This window comes from Callospermophilus lateralis, chromosome 7 (genome assembly GCF_048772815.1).
Source record: "Callospermophilus lateralis isolate mCalLat2 chromosome 7, mCalLat2.hap1, whole genome shotgun sequence".
Classification (NCBI taxonomy): Eukaryota; Metazoa; Chordata; class Mammalia; order Rodentia; family Sciuridae; genus Callospermophilus; species Callospermophilus lateralis.
Genome location: NC_135311.1, coordinates 27850029 through 27872112, shown reverse-complemented (window position 1 = coordinate 27872112; position 22084 = coordinate 27850029). Strand labels below are relative to the sequence as shown.

The window sequence follows — 22084 nt, the reverse complement described above, 5'->3', positions numbered from 1 at the left end:
CTGTTCTACCACCTAGCTACACCCCTGGCCCCCTGAGTAAGCAACTCTGATGTGTAGACTCTAGCAAATCCATAAGGATGAAAACTCCAAAGAGTTCTGAGTGGGCCAGGTATAATTCCTGACCCCCATCTGAGAAAGCAGAAGAGAGGGACCAGTGTGGTATCGGGATGGATGAATCTGGTATTCTTGTCTCCATCTCGCTGCCCCTTTTGCTACAGGAATGCCCCAGAGGGAAGTCTTAATGTTCACAAGAGGGGGCAGATGAGAGAATTCTAATAGTTCAAGATCAGGAGCTGAAAGTATGCATCCTTCCAGGCACTTCCACAGCCCTCACCAAACACAAAGCCTCATGAGGCTGGGTGGTTGGGACACAGCCTTCTCATACTAAGACATCTGGGGCTCCCACAGTGACTCTTTCACACCTTCCCCAACATTGAACATAAACCAGTGATGGGGGCGGGGGGGGGTTGTCATTTCAAACCACAGCTTCTTTCTGGTCAGGGTTGACTTGTTAAAACCCTGATGAGTTTCTGAATATAAAAAGGTGTGTGGGCTTGGAGAGAAATTGGGGAAAAGGCCCTTGGAAAGCTTTGAATGGCTCAGCACAGTAGAGAAGAATCTGTTCTCCACCAAGGCGGGAAAGGTGAGGTCCAAGAATGGGAAAAGAGGAAGAGGAAGCTATGTGGGCAGCAAGTTAGGGGCTTTGTGAGGTGGCCTGGCCATCCAGAAATCCCCCCGTGATAACAGCCAAAACTACTTTCCACAGCATTTCAGAAATGTGATTTTAAATTTTTCACTATGTGACATAACCTCTCCAATGTGACCTGCGAACATTCATTAAAAGTTCTGTTACGTGTTACAGCCTCATTTTTGTGGTTGCTTTGGAACAGAGGTGGGGGTTGAAAGGAAAAGGGACTGAGTGACAGCAAGAGCTAAAGAAACAGTCATAAGACCCGAATAGTGAGTAAAAATCCAGACGAGGCAGAAAACTAGAGCCAGAAGGGACCATGAAAATCTAAGTCCCCCCAGTAATTAACAGAAATCCTAGGGAGGGCACTGGACTTTCCACAGGACAAGAGAATTGGTGCCAATGTCATTTGAATCTCAAAGGAAAAGCTACTTCTGCTGACATTAGGTTACAAACAGATTTTGCTTCTCCAGCTAAACTAAGCCTTGCAAAATATAAAATGTGTCACATGCACCTTTGCCATCCCAGGGCCTTAGCACGGAGACAACACATACTAGGGCTCAGGAAGTGTATGAGCAATCAATGAAGGTCCCGATGCTCACTGGACGCTCCTCAGGGCTATTGCCTAGGCGGAGCAAGGAGTTGGAAAGGCAATCTGGCCAGGGCTTCTCTGCCTCTGGCTCTCCACCTTCTGACCTATCAGTTCTATCCCAATGACTGCAGCCTGAAGGTCTTGTAAACAGGCAAGACCCAGAAGGAGATGGTGGTGAAGGAGGTCACAAAGGGTTGTGCAGAAACCTGACTGCTCTCACTCTGTTCCATCCCCCATGAAGTCAAAAAGGCAAACACTACCCTTTGAGAAGGGGCTTTTGGTCCCAAGGGTCCGAGGCGGGGGCAGTGAGTGGGCTTTCTCGGGATTTTTCCTAAGAGTGGCTGTAGGATGTGTTGTGTGGGGCGCCGTGCCCTTTTCTACAAGCATGGCTCTTATGCCCCCGTGAGGCGTTGCTGAGAATCCAGAAGCCCAAAGACCCCTCAGTTCCACGCATCCTTGCAGGAACCGTGCGCTGCTCACAGGGCTGATGGCGCCACCTGGTGGCTCTAAGGATGGGGCTCACCTTCGGACCCTCAACATCCTCGAGTAGGAAAGAAGGAGGAGCAGCATATGCGGCCCAGCCCAGCGTGGTGACGTCATGACAGAACGCTGATTCTCCCCGCCTCTTTCCCTTCCTTGGAACTGCCAGTACTTGACGTGGCGTCACCGCCCTCTACCCTTACCTTGCGTGCGTGCTTGCGTGCAGCGGAGGTGGCGGCGCGGGCAGGTCGGAGCTGCGCGCTGCTGCTTCTGGTGTTGCTGTGGCTGCCATAGCTGTCCGGCAGTCTTGGGCTGCCGAACAGAGGAGGCGCGGGTCGGAGCAGCGAGAAGCCCACGCAGCTCAGCACTGGGCCTGGCGGGAGGGTGGGCTAGCGCGTGTTGGAGAGCGCCGCGCGGGCGAGCGGGCGCCGGTGAGGGAAAGAGGCGGGGGCGGCGGGTCAGCCGCGGGCCGGGCCGGCCGGGGGATGTCGATGCCTGACGCGATGCCGCTGCCCGGGGTCGGGGAGGAGCTGAAACAGGCCAAGGAGATCGAGGACGCTGAGAAGTACTCCTTCATGGCCACCGTCACCAAGGCTCCCAAGAAGGTGCGGGGGCTCTGGGTGGCGGCGGGGACCAGGGCTCCAGCCTCGCGGAAGGGGCGCGAGCACCCTGGGCCCGGGCTCGGGTAGTTCGGGACTTCGAAGCTAGGATTTCGGGTGCGGGGACGGCAGGGGTGGTGTAGGGGATGGCAGGTGAGCGGCCCCAGGCCTATCCGGAGCTGAAGAGGCCGCCCCTGACCTCGCTTTCCTTTGTCCCTCGGCCCGAGCCCTCGGGGATCTTTTTGAAATCCAGCAGGGCCAGGCCTTAAATTTGTGGCTGACTTTGCTGGATGAAGGGCCTTGGAAGACGAGAGTGGGAGGGGGTAAGCCAACTCAACTGACCCCTGTGACTTGTGCAGGGGATAAGGGTGGAGAGAAGATCTCCACCCAGGTGAGTGGGTAAATCTGGCTGAGCTTCTTCAGGCAAATCCTTGGGAGCCGTGGCCGTTTTACCCAACAACTGCGTGATAGCTTACAGGCAAGAGAAAAGAATGCGTGGAACGAGGTCTTTAGTGCAGGTGAAGGCAATGAGGGCAGCGTAAGATTGAAAAGCAAACTATGGTTTTTCACCTTCTTCAGTCCTCCAGTTGCTCCAATATATGTAAGAAACGAACATTTAAAGGTTAGTGACAGCAGAAATTGTCATGGATGCAGGTTGATCCTAGAGTCATGTGAATAGATTACTTAGATATTGCTCCAGAAAGGAGCTTGGGTGGGATGAAGGGGTGGGTGGTAAGGAAAGATTGCTCATTCTTTACTGCACTTACGGAGGCAGAACAAGTTTAGTCTATTGTGCTGTGGGTTGAGCTCAAAAGACATCCTTCCAGTTCTCATGGAAATGGCAACCTTTGAAGATTTTAGTCTAACTAGCTCTCTGAGTGCTGGGATTGTGTTCTCATTTATTGCCAACCACATCTTGACTTTCCACATACCAGTTAACAGACCAGAGAAGCTTTGCAAAGAGGTGACCTTTCTGAAACCAGTGAGAACCCGGACAAATATTTTCCTCCAGTGTAAAGAGAGTGTTTCAGAGCTGTCGCTGCCTGCAGTGTTGAATGGGATGCAGAGCTTGTATAAGCTGAACAAAGGTTTGCAGGAATAGTCACTTGTCCTTGAGGCTCCTATACCTGAACTACTTAAGCTAAGTGGGTGAGATGGCTTTTGGTTGTGTTGTTTGTTTGGTTTTTAGTTTTGTTTTTTTTTAAGCAGTTAATCTGCCTCTCCAGAAATCAAATGCAAGATTCAAAGGACAAGTCACCCTTGTATGTTTTAGTTCTGCTTTCTTATAAAATTAAGGTTTTACTGACAATGCCTTTAAAGATTGTGAAAGATCCCTGGATTCTAAGGAGTATGATTAACCTTAGTTTTAGTGCTCTCAGTTTAACTGACTGCTTTGTTGGGAGGCATAACTGTAATCTGCTATTCTTTGAACAAATAGTTACAGTCCTTATAAGCATAATGCTTAAAGGTAATACTTCACAATGAATTAGGGGAAAGATTGGGAAATCCCTGATAGCCTAATTCCCTCAACTCTTTCTGTCCTCCTTAGCCCGTCCTCTTTTGTATAGTTGCTTCAGAGTATTAGGCATCTTTATTGTTACTTGCCTTTATTTTAGTAAACCTGTATTCTTGGAAGCGTCAGTACTGATAAGCCAAAGCTTATAGATTGTAAACTGCCAGAAAGTCAGGAATCTTGATCACAATTGTATCTAATGTGCCTGGCTCTGTACCTTGCCTGTAGTAGGTACTCAGATATTAATTACCCACCTGGCTAACCAGTCACAGGTATCCAAATGACTGCACCAGGAATATTCCTTTTCCCCTTTTCTTTCCTGGAGGAATATTGCTAATGTGTATTATTATGAGGCCAAGTGCTAATGACTTTAGAGACTCATATTCCATTAGCTAAAAGAAGCAAGCCTCTGCCAGGAGTATGGGAAGACCCTCTTGTAAGTTTCCATTTGCTGGCAAATGTGACCCCATGTTATTAATTTTGTTCTTTTTGAGCTTTATTGTGTAGCATTTACGTAGCACTTGTATTAAAATGCTTTATGATGACTAATTACCCATCCTCTAGTGATGATAAAAGGCATTTATTTAGTTAATGGATCAGTTGAGGACTAGTCAAGGTCACAAAGCAAGTCCTAGGTAATCCATTTCTCAGAATTTCAACTGAATTGGACATTATGACTAAAGTCACTTTTGTACCTCTGCCATGTGTTGATAATATGAGAAAGAAAGCATAAGAAAAGTAAGAGGAAAAAGTTCTGTGGCATAGTCCTGAATGGTGTTTAAGAAAAAGGCTTTTTCAAATGGTGCGGTCCTTTACGAGGATTCCAGCCTGGCTCTGGACCAAGTAATCCTTGGATCATTCCAATCCCTGAGGCCCTTGGGAATTGAGGACATTTCTGATGCCAGAAGGATAGAGGTGACTTCAGGGTGACCTTAGTGGTCCTCAGTCAGATCACAATCTAGTGTAATTTTCTGGTCAGCTTTTATTCACTTAGAGGTAAGAATGGGTGCCCATCAATTAAAAGCATAGGTACCTGAATTCTCTAACTATGATCATGACTTACTTAGTTTTTTATGCTCTGGGGTCTACCAGTCCATAATAGGGTTTGTGAATTTGATTCAAGGCTTGAAATGTCTGGCTGTCAAGAAGCCAACTAAATTGGTTCTTGAGGCTTCTATGCCTCAGTTTCTGCATCTACCACATCCATGCCTATTGTTCAGACCTGTGGAAATGGAGGCATGTTGGAAATTAAAATGGCAAAAGTAACTTTTTAAAACTCTTATTCCTTCTTTTTAATGATCATTTGCAGTGGGTTATAACAGAATATAACTACAATATAAATATGAAGTCAAAACTATAGAAATAAGGGGAAAATATTGTTAATCCTCAGGGCTAAGATGGATTTGATTATCACAGGCAACACCATAAACATCCCCCTAGCTGAGGATGAAGGGATCACAGAGTTATAGTAACCTTAGCAGGCACTGGAAAGAATACGTGCTAATTCTTCAGGAAGACAACTTTTCCTGACACAAAATTCTAAAGGAAATTCTCACGAGACCACATTGATAGCTGTGTTATTGTTCATATGGTAAAGATTGTTCAAGACTTGTGATGATTTCAGATGGTACAGCTAGGAAAATTTGAGATGAGAAAAGAGTATTTGAGTGGTAATGATAAGTGTATACTACCACAGCTGAGGCAGATCCCAGTTTTAATGTTGGCAGTTGTAGTCAAACCAATTAAGTCATCTAGTTCCCCATGATCACTGGATATTTGTCCCTCTTTTTCTGCTACTTTGTGCTGCAGAGTCAATAACTGTCCTTGGACCTTTTGAAAATGACACTGTGTCAAATTTATTCTTTTTTTCATAGAATAAATCCATATCTCCAGTTTGTTGATGAAATTTCCTGCCATCAACATGTTTCTCTGAAATGCCTATCTCAGAACACTGGATGTTTTCTGAACTTCTGAACATTTGAGGGGAGGACTTTCCCAAGTGATACTTTAGTCATTGGACCTAGGACTGTGCAGTCAGACTTTTACCATTAGCAAAATATAGGAAAGGAAAAGAATGCTAAAGAAACTACTTTTGCTTATAGAATATATGGCACTGGTTCATCAGAAGGAATAGGAAGCACACCAAGCAGAGCCCCATCAAGTCCTGCTTAGGTGTTAACTTGATAGCCAGTTAACATTCCGGATATTCATTTTCTCTTTGGAATTGTCTTAGAGCAAATTTTTGGAACAATTTCATAGAAAGTACACCAAAAATCACTGAGAAGAGATGGGCTGCTGTTGCTGTTTCTTCTTTACACCCTTGTTCTCTAGGACAACTCCAGTCTTTGAACAGGAGTCAAAAATGTAAGAAGGTCTTTTTTTTTTTTTTTTTTTTTTGGTGGGCTTTGTTTTTTGATCTGGGACCTTGAGCATGCTCAGCAGGTGCTCTTCCCAGCTCAGATCTTTTTTTTAGATTTCTCCACAGATACTGATTTCCTCCTCCTCTTACCTGGTTTGATTTAGTTACACTCTAGTTTCCAAATTATTTTTAAGTTCTTTTAGACATTTAACTTGTAACAGAGAAATCTATTCATTGTCTAGGTCCTTTACTGGCAAGGTGACAAGTGTCTACCTTTTGTCTTATCAGGAAGGTATCATTTGAGTCTAGTGTGTTACCTAATATGTCTTGTGAAGTTGCCTGTAAAGGATGTTTTGACACAGAATCCTGTAGATCCACAGTTGCCTGTGACTCCTGATGTTTATTCTGCTACCTGTAGTAGTTAATAATCTGTAAACAAGCACTTTAATGCCCTCTTGGGGCTATTTCAAGGAATTGGCTGGTAAAGGAGAATAATTTATATGTCTCTGATTCTTAAATTTGGGAATGTGAATATTGAATTTTTTAAAAGATGGGCCACCATTTTTACACTCAACATGTAAATTAGCATGATTCCAAACTGAATAATAATTACAAACACATCCTTCTTAGGTGGGTCAGAAGCATCTTCATCATGTACAGAGGACAGCACATTTGCGTAGACCAGAGTTTTTTCCAACCTGAAATCTGAGAATCCAAAGTTGAAGAGATTCTTTCAAATTTTCCTTCCACTTGTCACCACTATCAGTGCCTTATGTGTGGTAAGCAGTTAATGAAAATTCACTTAGGATTTTGGTCACTTTTTCTCTTGTGATTTCCTATTTCCCTTTGACTCAGGTAGTTCTCTTATCCCCACTGTTGTTTGGCTATTACATAAGGCCTGTTAACTTCCCCTTTTTGTTCCAAAAACTGAATGGCATTACATGTAAGTTAAGCACTTGATTTTTGGAGTCAAGTTTAGTTTTGATCTCTACCATTGAGAGCAATGAGACCTTGAACAAGGGATTTAACCTCACTGAGCCTATCTTCTCTCATCTGTAAACCAGGAAGTAACAATAGTATGACCTATATAGATTTGTTGAGAGGATTAGCACTTAGTAAATTACTGTGTTTGCTCCTTTATACCTAGTGTCTGTATATTCTGGTTTACCTGCATATTTATGGTCTTTTCTTATTATCCTTGCATGCCATTCAGTCAGTGCCTCCTTACACCTGGAGAAGTGTGCTGGTTTATGTGGTTACCCTATTGATAACTCTGGGCAATGCGGCATGATAGTTCAAGTGAGAACCTAATAATTCCATGAGAATTATTATCAAAGAGCCCCCAAAATCAAAATGTTTCTGTTGGAATGTCTTTTCAAAGGGGAAAATAATTTTTTTTTCTAACAAACAGGTTATTTTGTGTAGAGCTTTAACCTGTTGAACACAATGTTTGTTGATTACCTGGACCATGAGAGTTTAGACCTTGTGATGGGAGTGAGCTGTGCTCTACCTCACCTTTCCTCACCTCCATCCCTCATAACATGAAATGCACCCATAGTATATGGGTATTTGTCAGGCTCTGGGCTAACCTGAGTCCAAAACTTTCTTTCCTCAAATTGCAGCAGTTTTGGGGGTCTTCTCAAACTAGAATCTTTGAGTTATGTGAAACAATTCCAAAGACTTTTTTGAACTATGACTTCGTTGTTTTATATGGTGACCTTCACCCATCCTTATATACTCAACTTCCCTCTCCAAACTCATGTTTCTCCCTGCTCCCCATGGCCTGTTCCTGGTTACGTATAACTGATTTTATCCTGCAGCGGTGTGTGCCCTTTGCTCCACAACAATTACAGAACTAGGTGGAATGTCCATGCCTTTGTTGAAACTCTTGTTTCATTTTCTTATCTCTGTTAAATTTTTCTAAGAATCAGCCTGGTGCTTTAATTTCAGAATATATATAATGATTGGTACTGCCTGGCAGTATACAGTGGGGCTTAATCATTTACTACCCAAACTGAACACAGTTTAGGAAAAGAACTTTGGCGGAACCACAAATGTAAGGCTATCTGAGCATGCTCCTGCTTTCTTGCCATGAAAGTCCCAGCCTCTCAGTTAACATATATTACCTATGGGACTTAATGGACTTATTAGCATGTTTCCCTCTATCAGCCTGAGCCAGTTCACCCTGTGCTCAATTGTAGATAGAAATGAGGCATAATAAGCAGGAGGCATTTGGAACTGCTCACTGTACCACACTGTTCATCTTGGACCTATCTCAGGCCTAATTCTTTATAGTCTGAAGACTTGCCCAGCAAGAGCATGCCCTATTGTTTCTATGTTTTTCTCTTCTGAACCTGTGAGTGTATCATAGTACCACTAGAATCCACTGAGATATGTGCTTACAAAGTGCCAAGGAAAATGCTGTGCTCTTCTGTAATGTGCACAGCTCTTTGTGAGCTAGATGGTGAATTGGTGAATGGCAGAATGAAGGGACTAAAGGCCTGGAAGAGATGAGAGTAACTGCTTCATTGAGTTAGACCTCCTTAATAAGCTGTTCAAACTGTTATAAGCAATGACAGGATTTTGAAAGTTCTATTTTTAATAAACGGCTGCAGCTCTTGCTGCAGCTCTGTTTTAAGGTGAACCTTTAGGGTACATGTTTTCATAAGGGTAATAGGAATTACTTTAACCCTATCTCTCAGAACTGGTTTGACCTCAAGTCCAAGCTTTTGGGCTGTGACCTGTTTCCATTATAGTTCCAGGAGCCTGAAATTTTAAAGAGAGACCTATTAGGAATGTTAATAGGGCAGAGATTCTGATCTGCCTTCTTTGACCAGTTCTACCTTGTCTCCTTCCTCAAAAACTTTTAAGAAAAACTCATCTGTACTCTTCATGATAGTTAACTTTTTTTGGAGATGTGGAAGAGATGATTGAATTTTCAAAATGCACATCTCCCATATCTATCTATCTATCTATCTATCTATCTCTCAATTTCAGAAGAGAAATGAATAGGCATATTTGTGTGGAAGGTAGAGAATTGAAATAGACTTCACTTTTGCATGTTTAAGGGAATGCTTGCAGAGTCCTAGATTAGACTTTAGAATAGTGGTTCTTAATCTTTTGAGTCATAGATCCCTTTAAGAATTTCATGAAAGTTTTTGTTTCTTTCCTTAGGAACATTCAGGATTCCCTCCCAAAATTTGTATGCACTTTCAGAAGGTATTTGGAACTCCCTAAAACTCATGGATCCTAGGTTTAAAAAAACCCTGATTTAGATTGTCAGGCTTCTAGCAGGTCCTGAAACTTCAAAAAGATTGTTTCCAGCATACAGTTTGTCCTTGTGGCTTGGAACAAAGCTGAGACTGTGTTGTCACTCTCCTCCTTGAGATGCTCCTCAGCTGCCCAAGAGACTCATTATAAATGCCTTGAGGGTTTAGCTCAGGAACTTTCACATACTGAAACCAGAATTTCAGCAACTTTTTTTTTTTTTTTTGGAACCTTCTTAGCCCTACTGCTGTTCATAAGCAATGTGAATGTCCCTAAAGTTCTAAAGCTGCTTCCATAGGAGTATTTGGAATAAGGAGCTCATATCCTAGACTAGATGTCAAATTAAAAAAATAGTAGTTTGCTTTCCTTTGTCTCTCAAAAACAGGTTTGAGCTGATGATACCTGAATCTTACTCATTTGGTTTCTTTAGATAGAACCTACTGAAGTTTAGGATTAAATTTCACACATGTCTTATATGTTGTGTCTGCCTATAATGTTGTCATTAAAGTTTATTGAATAAAATACTATGAGAGGATCATCCCTGAGAGAAAATGAATGAACTTGAAATCTTTTGGTGACTTGGACTCATTTGCCCTTTTATTGGACTGAGGCTGTTTTTCTAACTTCAGTCCCCTTCCTAATGGGTGGATAAGGGAATACCAAGAATTACAAGTGAGAAATTATTGAGAATTTCCAACAGTTTATTCCTTGATAATGCCAGAAACAGAGGTGAGGGAGGAAAGGGCACTAGACATATGGCCTTCAGCCTGTTAGCACAGTAGCACAGAACACAAGGCAGTGAGCTCAGGTCTCTTTACACATAATGAGGAAGGTGATTTAAATTCCTCACCGTGGAAAGAAATTTTAAATTCTTTGCATTAGGGACACTTTGTCAAAAGGTGAAATTGGTATTCTGGTTTACAATGCTCTGGATTTAAGGAACAGGAGATTTTTACCTAGGGGTTTGAGCATTGGGGGCCAATGATGAACACTTTGATTTTGGAGTAAATTTTGGGACCTGAAAGTAATCAATGAATTGCTCTGCCTGGCAGTACTAAGCAAATTTCTGTGTCAACTTATCCTACAACTCTGACCGCCCCTTCTGATCCAGAGGCTGAACTTGGCACTTAAATGCCATATGTGCTCTTGTCTTTTAAATACCATTTAGGAATTGGGCCAAAGCTGTCCTAACCAAAAGTTCTGTCTCTAGTTGACACTAAATTTTGTGTGTTTCCTTAAAGTACATGACCAGCGGGATTTGAGGAAAGGGAGACCTTCAAAATTTGGCTGTTTGGGATGAAATATGTTCTTTGTAGAAATGGAAGATGTATACAGTTGTTAAGGCAACTAATTCAGTTTCCTGTTGATGGCCAGGTGGTTCCAACTTCTGATTTAATCCTTTAGTTTTTAGTGCCTAGCTTCTCAGCACCAGACTTCTTAGCAATCAAGACAAGATTTCCAGTGCTCACTTATGGGGAGAGTAGCCCAGCTGGCTTGTCATGCTGGACTAAAATGAATTGTGAATGTTAATTATACTGATCAATACAGTGGCCTTGGTAACAGACTTGTAGCTGCTGTAGAATCTGTTTACTTCAGGTTTGTAACAGAAAAGAGACCAACTTGGTTGGGGACATGGTGTTCTCACTGTAATAAGCTGTATTGTAAGTCCAAGAAAAATGCATCCTGTAGGGACTGAAATTGCTGCACCCCTTCCCCAGGATTTTCCATTGGGAACTTTACTCTGGAAGTGGTTTCTGTTCTTTTTTTGCCAGTTGAGAATGAATCAAGATTGGCAAAGGCTTGGTTCTTTTTGGAGGTGGGGCAAAGAATATTTAAAAATCATAAAGCATAGAAGGAGAATACCTGTATTAAGAAGCACTTTATTTCTCTACTAGCTTGTAATTGGAAACCTTGATTTATTTATTTTTTTTTAATTTTTTTTTTTAGTTAATGAACTTTTTTATATTTATTTATATGTGGTGCTGAGAATTAAACCCAGTGCCTCACACGTGCTAGGCAAGTGCTCTTCTATCATTGGGCCACAACCTCAGCCCCTGGGTGTGGATATTTGATGGGATTAATTTTAGCCCTTACATTCAAGAGCTAGAACTTCTGTTGGGGGAACATGGGGCTCATAATACTGCACATTCTTTTCTGACTCCTTAGGGAGGGGATTAGCTGAGTGCTGGGCATGTTTGGAATGAGAGCATATTGCCAGTTTTTACTGAATTTGAGCTAAAATTTGGTAAAAATGCAGTCTCTGTTTTCCTCAGACTGGCTCTTTGTCATATTCTCCTGACCCCTTGTGGACCCATCAGACAGATAGTCTGACAAGATGGAATTGGTTTAAAGATAGATTCCCTACTTCCTTTGCCTTATTTGTTTGATCTCTGAACAAGGCATGTCTAACCCATTTGTTCTCCGTGTTCCTTGAGTCAGTTTATCAAGAGCCTGGTAAACTCAGTGGGCTTATGTTTATTTCTTCAGGTCCTGCTTAGAATGTTTCTTAAATCACTTCTTATGGGATGGGGAAGAATGGAAAGTATCGGAATGGAAAGTATCACCTAAGGAGTTTTCTTTCAAAATAGTAATTACCTAAACTAGGCTTACTTAATCAGAATGGCAAAGAGACTGAGAGTAACGGTGCATATGGAGAATAGGTTGACATTTTGAAACAGCTTCCCCAGATAAACTTAAAAGATTTCAGATTTAGAACCACTCTTACATGATCTAGCAAAGCTGACCAAAATTATTATGAAATCTGGGAATGCAGCTTCAACCCATGCGGGATGACTTAGACTGTTAAAACTGCTGCTTTTTTACTTGTACATGACAGTAGAATGTATTTTGATATACTATACATAAATAGAGTATAACTGTTTCTTCTGGTTGTATATGATATGGAATTACATTGGTCATGTATTTATATGCATATGGGAAAATAATGTCTGATTTCATTCTACTATCTTTCCTATTCTCATTCCCCTTCCCTTCCCTTCCTTCTCTTTTGTCTAATCCAAAGTACTTTTATTCTTCCCTACCCCTGTCCCCTTATTGTGAGTCAGTATCCACTGAGAGAACATTCAGTCTTTGGTTTTGGGGATTGGCTTATTTCACTTAGCATGGTGTTCTCCAGTGTCATCCATTTGCTGGCAAATGCCATAATTTCCTTCTTTATGGGTGGGTAATATTCCATTATATATACTCTCTACACACACATACACACACATTTTCTTTATCCATTCATCTGCTGATCTGCTGAAGGGGGCACTTAGGCTGGTTTCATAGTTTAGCTATTGTGAATTGAGCTGCTGTAAACATTGATGTGGCTGCATCATTGTAGTGTACTGATTTTATACCTTAGGGTATAATCCTGAGGGGTGGGATAGCTGCATCAAATGGTGGTTCTAGTCCAAGTTTTCTGAGGAATCTCCATAATGCAGAAAAATAGCTTTATTTTCTATTTTTAAAGAAGCTATTTAAAATGACCAGACTTAATTTCAGACCTCACTTCAGACTAAGTTAGTGAGCCAGATAGCCAGCCAAAGAGCAGATTTGAGACTCAAACCAAAAAAAAAAAAGAAAAAAGAAAAAAAGACTTCTTTTTACACTTGAAGGGTCTGTTGCTATTGCTTTATTGTCAAATAAGACCCGATGTTAATATGTCTCTTTCCCTAGAAAAGTTGGTGTTTGACTGGAAAGAATGGCCAGACCTCTCAGGGTTAGTACAGGGTGTGACATGTGCTATAGAGACATGAATGAAAGCTCAGAGGGGAACTTGCGGAGAGAGAATTATGTAGAAAGCAGGGCCAGTGTGAAGGCTGGATCACAGTGAGTGCCCACAGTCCAGCGCCAGTTCTGCCTTTTCCTCTCAGAAAGCTAATCTCAGAATGACCACAGGTCCACACCTCTTTACTGTAGGGTGGTCTTAACAGGAATGAATATTCATTGTTCTGCCTAAGGTCTTAGGGAAGTTTTCCATACCTGTACCAAAAGATTGCCAAATAAGGACTGTATTTAGGCTGTTCCAGGCTAACCTTGTCAGATTCCAGTAGCAAGCAGAGCCTCTAGCCCTCCTCTGAGAAGTTAGCTCCAGGTGGTTCCAGTTCTAACTGCTCACCAGCACGTAGAAGAACCTGTGTTAGGAAACCTGCCATCCTGCTGTTAATATAAGGACATCTTATGTATGCTAAGTGATACATTAAAGCTGAGGGAACTATAATCACATACTAATTATCTTTATTTTCTATTTTTAAAGAAGCTATTTAAAATGACCAGACTTAATTTCAGACCTCACTTCATGGGACTATGTAGAAACATTTTGTGGTTCTGTTAAGCTTGTAAAACTGTGCGGTTAAAACCTGCTACTCAGTTTTTGGAAAAAGTCTATTTCTTAAAAATCAAATATGGAGATTTTTTTTCATTAGTTGATTTTTTTTTTTTTTAAACTAGGATTGAGCTCAGGGGTGTTCTACCACTGAGCTACATCACTAGCTATTTTCATTTTATTTTGAGACAGGGTCTCACTGAATTGCTGAGCCTGGCCTCAAACTTGTGTACTCCTGCCCCAGCCTCCCAAGTCACTGGGATTACAGGCGTGTCTGGCCATTTTTCAGCTTTTTAAAAATATAATTGACAGGGCTGGGGATGTAGCTCAAGCAGTAGCACGCTCGCCTGGCATGCGCGGGGCGCTGGGTTCGATCCTCAGCACCACATAAAAATAAAAGATGTGTCCACCGAAAACTGAAAAATAAATATTAAAACATTCTCTCTTTCTCTCTCTCTCTCAAAAAAAAAAATATATATATATATATATAATCAACAAATTAAAATTGTTTTATTTCATTGTATTCAGTATGATGTTTTAACATATAATTATGGAATGATTGCCACTGTTAAGCTAATTAATATGTCCATTTCCTCACAGTTCCTTTTTGTATATACGTGATGGGAATGCTTAAGATGTACTGTCTTAGCAAATTTCATGCATATAGTATATTTTTATTAGTTGTAGTCACTGTGCTGTACATTAGCTCTCCTGAACTTATTCACCTCATAATTGCAGGATTGCAGATGTTGGTTAAAGGAACCGACATCACCTCATTTCCCTACTCTCTGGTAACTACCCTCTTCTCTCTGTTTCTATGAATTTGACAGTTTTAGATTCCACCTGTAAGTGAGATCATTTAATTGAATGCTTTAAATAAATATCTACTATAACTATGAAATCAAGATTCAGTAGTCACATATCCCTTGTTACTTAAGTCCAGATTATTTTAATAAAATTAGTAGCCTTACAAGAACTTTTTAAAGTCATGGGTCAGTTAGAGAGGTGGTACTAGAAGGTGGGAATGCATCAGTGACAAATTTTATCTTTTTAAAATTTTGACCCGGGCTGAGGTTGTGGCTCAGCGGTAGAGTGCTCGCCCGGCACATGTGGGGCCCTGGGTTCAATCCTCAGCACCACATTAAAAAAAAAAAAAAAAATGAATAAAATAAAGGTGTTGTGTCCAACTACAACTAAAAAATAAATATATATATTTAAAAAAAATTTTTGACCCTATCCATATTTAATATGAGTGGTTTTGTATTGGGAAAATTCAGCTTTGCTAGATCTTTTGGAGATGTCATGTAAGATCTAAGGTAGCTTGAAGAGGATGCTCTTTGAATGGCATACTATAGGTGCAAAGAGAACTTAGTAAAATCTTTTCAACTTAAATACATGTTTTCTGATTGTGTTAACTTTAGTGTGTGAAAGAAGTTTCCTCATCACCATTCACCACAAACTAAATAAACCCCTTTTAAAAACATGTTTAAAATATATTATCTATTGTACATTTAATAAATGGTAAATTCTTGTGAAAACAACCAATGAGTTTCCTAGGCATCTGTTTTATTTTAAAAAATATTGGTCAGTTTTAGCCACGCCAAATTGATACAAATAGAATAATGCAAAAAGGAACTTCTGAGTAGATTTGTCTTGGGTAGTAACACAGTTGGCAGTAGATTGCTGGTGCAAACTCTTCCTCCCCACTTCATCCACAGAAGACCATGGAAGTAAGTGCTAGTGTGCAGCTTTTTGCTCATCAAGTTTGGACTCTGCCATTCTCCCTTCACCCTTTTTCAAGTCTAAGCAGCAGTACCTCTCAGTAGCAATTCATTAGCAACTTTAGAATATTATACTTCTTTATCCGGACCATTTGGCTTCTTACAAAGTTAATCAAGATTTGGGAATTCTTTTCCTTTTCTAAAGCTCACAAATGTTCTCTGATATTGTAAGCGCAGAACGCTTTAATGAAATGTAGACTGTTCTGTAAACTGACCCCTGGAAATGTCAGGGAAAAGCTATTTCCCTAGCCAAAAGAAGGAAAATAGTACTAGACTTGTGGATTTTTTTCCCCCTTTTTTAAATCTGTTAGAAAATTGCTGTAAGCAAGTCACTTAACCCCCAGCCCTGTACTGTTTTCTCATCTGTGAAGTATAGATACAATACTTAAGATTCCAGAATGTTCTGAAAATACAGATTCTCCCTAAACCTTAAGCCACTAAGATCGGGACAGAATTTAAACTAAAAAAGGGAAATCTAGGCATTCAGGATCTTGTTTACCATACCTATAAGTCTAGATTTTAAACTTCTTTTCTAATCAGCTTTAAGTAAAAATCCTGATCTAGTGCTTTCAGGTTGTAAGGCTTATTTTTTATATACCAAGAGTTAAATAAAAATGATTTGAAAACTATTTAGATCAGTAATAGTCTTGCAATGTCATGGATAAAATTTGCCACATAACCTTTCTTAAACAAACAATTCTGACTTCAGGTTTGGCATCCAGGTAGAGCCAAAAGATCTTTGGCTTTGTGCTTCTGACCACTTTGCTTAGAAAATGGCTGTTCAAAAACTCATGGATCAGGAAAACTCAGACTTTGTATTTGGGTCTGGAGGTAGACAGGATGGAGAATTGTATAGTATTCATCGTGGAACAGTAGAAAACTCTTGTTTTTAAATAGCTCCAGAGAAGCTGCAGCCAGCAGTTCTTTTCAGTCAGCTTGTTTCTTGCAAGTAGTGATTTTATACTGAGACTTTTATCTAAAATTGAACATATACTTCCCAGGGTAGGTAGAGAATCAAAAAGAATGGCAAATATCACCTCTCTGGAATGAAAAATACCATTGTGTTTTTAAAATGGTTTGATGTGTGGCTAAGGTTGTGGCCCAGTGGTAGAGCGCTTGCCTTCCACGTGTGAGGCACTGGGTTCCATCCTCAGCACCACATTAAAAAACAAAAAGTATCGTGTCCATCTACAACTCAAAATATTTTTTAATATCAGTTTGATGTGACTGACTGATAGATTATTGTGTATGTGTTGTGTGTCTGGTCTTTCCTTCTAGAGACTTAATGTTTTTTTGTTTTGTTTTGAAGAACCGTGGAGGATAAAAATCAGCTGCATTTGATCTTTAAAAGGCTTTCTCTTTGTCCTTTGAACTTGAAAATATGCATTCTAACTTCGGGATGGATTCTGAAAGGTCCTGTTGACCCACTCTGGAAACAACACCTGTTACTAAATAGCAGCTATTTAACATTAGGTCCTTAAAGTTAGATTTGCATTTTGTTGAGATTTGATGACTTTTCCCTTCCCTGAGTGAGACTATGCTTTATGGAAAACTGGATGGTGATTAAAAACTTAAGTGGTTTCTATCTCATTTGCCTTTGTTGGATGTTAGCCTAGGTTTCAGAACACTGACTTTCATAGACTCAGCTGCCACATATTGGTAGCTACTTATAGTTTTTCTGCTATCCATGTGCTACTTGGCAAGGACTTCCATTTCTTTTGCCTCTAGTTAGACATAGCTTAGCCTTCCCAAATACTGTGCTGACTCACAACTGGGTTTGCTCACTTAAGCAAATATATGAATTTAAAACAAAATAGACTTTTAACCTCATTTAAATTAGACTCTCAGATTTGGTTTGTTACTTTGATGCCGGGGACTGAACCCAGGGGCACTTAACCACTGAGCCATATGTCCGTCCCTTTTTTTTTTCTCTCTTGTTTTTTTTTTTTTCTCCTTGCTTAGGGCCTCACTAAGTTGCTGAGGCTGGGGATGTGGCTCAAGGGGTAGCGCGCTCGCCTGGCATGCATGCGGCCCGGGTTCGATCCTCAGTACCACATACAAAGAAAGATGTTGTGTCCGCCGAAAACTAAAAAATAAATATTAAAAAAAATTCTCTCTCTCTCTCTCGGAAAAAAAAAAAACTTGCAGTCCTCTTGCTTCAGTCTCCCAAGTCACTGAGATTACAACTGTGTGCCACCACACTTAGCAGAATTGTTCTTGTACATTGTTAATCTTCTTCCATCATAACAAGCTAAGAAATTACAGATGACATTTGCTCAATTCATGTGACTACCTTCCAAAATGCCAGATGTCCCATCTTCATTCTAGTGCCATACATGGATTGTTTGCTTTCGGTGTTAAATTTTCTTCCCATAGACATTCATTTGAAGAGTACAGATTTGCCTATTAATAAGGAATTGATGTTCTTAAAAAAGAACATCCCAGCATACCTTGCAGTAAGGTTTGCCAGTTTAACTTCTTGAGAGCTTCATTTAAAATCAAGATTGACTTTAAAGAGAAGCACAGATTAAGGCTAATGATGACTCCTTATTACAAACTTACAAAGTGAACCTAGGAATCTGGCTTTGTCTTTCCCAAAGAGAGGGAAAATAAATATTTATTTGCCTCTATAAAAGCCAATGGAAGAATAAAGAAGCTGCGGGGTAGCCCATGCCTGTAATCCCAGAGGCTTGGGAGGCTGAGGCAGGAGGATTGCAAGTTCAAAGCCAGCCTCAGCAAAATTGAGGCACTAAGCAACTCAATGAGATCCTGTCTCTAAATAAAATACAAAATAGGGCTGGGCATGTCGCTCAGTGGCTGAGTACCCCTGAGCTCCACCCCTGGTACCACCCCCACCAAAAAAAAAAAAAGAATAAGAAGCCAATGAAAATGTGGAATGAACAGTTACAGGAGTAGGACTAGGAATGAGACTTCTGAGTATACCTTTAAAACTTCTGATTCATGAAAATATTTTTATGTTAGAAATAAGATTAAATCAAAGAGAAAAAAAGGGAATCTTAAAATTTCTTATAAGTAAGTTTAAAGTATCAGATCTAGCATACTATATCAAATTGATTATACAGTCTTCTAGTACTTTGACTATATATTCTTTCTGAAATATAGTCTAAGGTCAAAAAGAATTTCAGTGAAATCTTGATCACTGAGGAGACTGTTAGTAATGAGATTAGTTTTGTCCTTTTAAATCTATTTTATGTATTAATTATAGAATATAGCAAATAAGTAAATATATTAGTGTTACTAGGGACCAAGATTTTCAACATAAAAAAAATACAAATAGGAAAATTAAGTTTTTAAGGTAATTTTAAATTTGAAATATAAATATCAATATAAAAAATCAGCATGAACTAATGAATAAAACGAAGATTTATTTCTCTACTGAATGAACCTGGAAGCTTTGAGACCTTTGATAGCAAATACCATACCTTGAATCCAGATATTAGTTTCCTACTGAAAGAAAGAAAGCTTGGAGAAACGGCTGAAAGAACAGTCAACTTGGTATATCTTCTTTTTTAAAAAAAAAATTTTTTTAGATGTTGATGAACCTTTAATTTATTCATTTATTTATATGTGGTGCTGACAATCGAACCCAGTGCCTCACACAAGCTGGGCAAGCCCTCTACCACTGAGCCACAACTACAGCCCAGTACATACTCTTTTGTCAAAAAGGAGGGAAGTGCTTAAATGGAATGTCAGAAGGACAGAAGATCTGACTTGTAGGAAGCACCCACTGGCCCAACTTGGGGGTCAGTATGAGCATTTGGTACACTTAATGTATAATTGCGTGTAACATTGACTATGAATGACTACTAAAAAAGGAAAAGCAAAGGCTGTCTTCATAAAAGAATGCCAGCTAATGTGTGTGGAAGAAATTAACAATTATTATTTTCTAAGCCCCTGTCATTAAATTGGTTCGTGCAAGAATTATTAACAGATGGTGAAGTCACTAGACAGTAAGATATTCACCATGATGTTATTTCGCCCCACAAATTAACCTTTACTTGCTGAAGAGAAAATGTATCTTTCAAGGGAGAGATCTGATGGTCTTGCTCTAGCCAAGGTTTAATGTTAGTGTCACTAATGGTGCAACAACCTGACACTGCCTCCTACAAGGGGAAATATATGACATCATCTATATATCATACCATTAAAATTGCCAAAATTTTAATCTCTGTAATCAAACTGAATTTGTAGTTTACAGGAAGGAAACGACCTGAAAAATTAAGGAAATGGGAGATTCTATAAGAGAGCTGGCCTGGACTCATGAGCTGGAAAAGCAGAATGTTTTAGATTAGCGGAGGCTCAAGGAACCTATTGTATTTAATGAACCTTTATTCCATCCTGTGTTGGAAGATTGGGGAGGCAGTTGGTCCTCAACTGTGAAAAATAACCTTGAGAAAATGGAGGAAGTTTGGATAGTCTGGACATTAGATAATATAGGATTACTGTTAATTTTCTCAAGTATGATAATACCATCAAAGTTCTGTAGGAAGAGTATTCTTTGAAGATGCTTTCTGAAGAATTTATTAGTGAATTTTTGTGTTTGCTACCTTTTTTTTAGGACCATATGAAAGTATGATGTACGTGTGTATACAAAGAAACGTAAAATGGAACATAGAAGACTATGTAAGAGGTACCCACTGGCCCCACTTGGGACAATATGAGCATTGGGTACACTTCATGTATAATTGAGTATAATGTAGCAACTATGAATGACTAGGTGGAGAGTATACAGGTGTCCATTCTACTACTTTTTAATTTTTTTCTATGTTGAAAAATAATCATAATAAAGTCAAAAAAGAAGTATTATTAACAGCAGTGGTGCAGTGGTAGGGGTGGAAGAAGACTTCAGTATCACTAAAATAATGAGTATGTTCCAGGAACCAGGACTTCTTCTGTCACCTCTGCTGGTTTCCTTTTAAAAACATTGTGGTGAGAAAAGAGGAAATGACTGGCACGTTTTTAAATAATATTGGTACTGGGATTGAGGGTGAGAGAAGTATGGACAGTTGAGGCTCCTGAGCAGGTAGATGGCTAAACAGGTATTGAACCAGTCTGGGTGTATGTTATGTTCTATTGTAAAATTGTGGTTTGGGAAATTTTAAGAAGCCCTTCCCTAGTCTCTTGATGCTATTTTTTAAAACCTCTTAATTTTGCCTGTAGTTGTAGTACTACTTGTACTGACTGGAGCACTTTAGGAGATAGTAGAAAGCCAGTGAAGTGTTTTGTCTCCTATGAAGAGAAGAGTTGCTGAAAAGATAAAAGTCCTGGCTTTTTGAGAGAGTTTTTCAAACTTTTTTCTCAATTTTAAGTGACTCAGCAGAGTGGGGCCTGATACTGCCTCATCCCTTCCTCCCACCAGCATTGACAGAAGATCAAGTTGAATCCCATTTTGAAAAGAGTATTTCTTCTGACTGTGGAATTGGATTCCAGCTGTGTGTGTGTGTCTGTGTGTTATATCCAGTTACTGTTGAGACAGACACACAAGGGTGGAGTGGGGGAGGGAGATACATGCTGTGATTAGTCAGCCTCCCATCTCCCTCCCCCCTAGAAACTCAGGCTCCATATGGGGAGACTGAGAACAAGAAACTTGAGACTGGGATCGAGGGCAGGGAACAGCCAAAACCTGCTCAGTCTCAGAAGACTGATTTCCGCACCAGGGAATGGAAAAAGTTGCTGAAGGTGGTTGTGGGTTGACTCTGTGGCCTGAGATTGATTCTTTTAAGTTCAGTTCTTTAATAGTGGGAGCACTGTGTTGGGAAGGGGATGCCCTTCTGGGGAACTTCTTTACCTGACATGAAAGATACTCAGACTTACATATTTCTTGTACCAAGAAGGTTGGTGTTTATTGCTGTTTCTTTGGGATTCATGGAAATGAGAACCAGACTGATTGGTGGTAAGTATCATGAAAAGGTATTGCACTTGGTTAGGCTGGCTGGAGACCCCTTTCCTTTCCTCTTAAAAGGGAGTAGGCGAAAGTAGAATCTATAAAAGAATAAATTAGCAGAAAGATGTATGAAAAGGTGTAGGAATCCTGGAAGGTGTTGTAGCATGTTGCTTAGGAATTGACCTTGTTAAAATCTCTAGCTTCTGATAGTCACTTTTTTGCTCAATGCTAAGTGTTAGCTAAGAAATATGCTGACCATAATTTCTAAACAGGAAAAAGTCTCTGAGCATAGAATCCTAGAGGGGACAATGGAACAGAATATATGAATTTAGAAGTGTCCCAGAAAACTGATAGTGTACCAGAAGAGGAATACTAGCCCTTCAAATTATCCTCAGCAGTAAGAAAGACTGATCCATGCATGTTTAAGGTATGCTTTCTTAATGATTTGTTTCCTAGTAATTGATGTTTACCTTAGAGTCTAGTTCTTCACCCTTAGGAGGAAACCCTTTTGAGAAAGCTAAAAGCTGTTGGATAAGCATGTGAAATAACAAGTTTAATAAGATGTCTGGCCTA

The 22084-nt window shown here is 40.1% G+C and overlaps 1 protein-coding gene across 2 annotated transcripts in view; it reads left to right on the top strand.

Moving 5' to 3' along the window:
- The first annotated feature begins 1973 nt into the window (after positions 1 to 1973).
- Positions 1974 to 22084, top strand: part of Ahcyl1 (adenosylhomocysteinase like 1) — a 39029-nt gene continuing 18918 nt past the window's right edge. The window contains exon 1 of one of the 2 annotated variants that reach the window (XM_077109886.1): positions 1974 to 2365. In XM_077109886.1, the coding sequence (XP_076966001.1) occupies positions 2246 to 2365 (120 nt within the window). In that variant the 5' untranslated portion in view covers positions 1974 to 2245. The remainder of the gene's footprint in view (positions 2366 to 22084) is intronic. The other variant, XM_077109885.1, reaches the window with a different exon arrangement.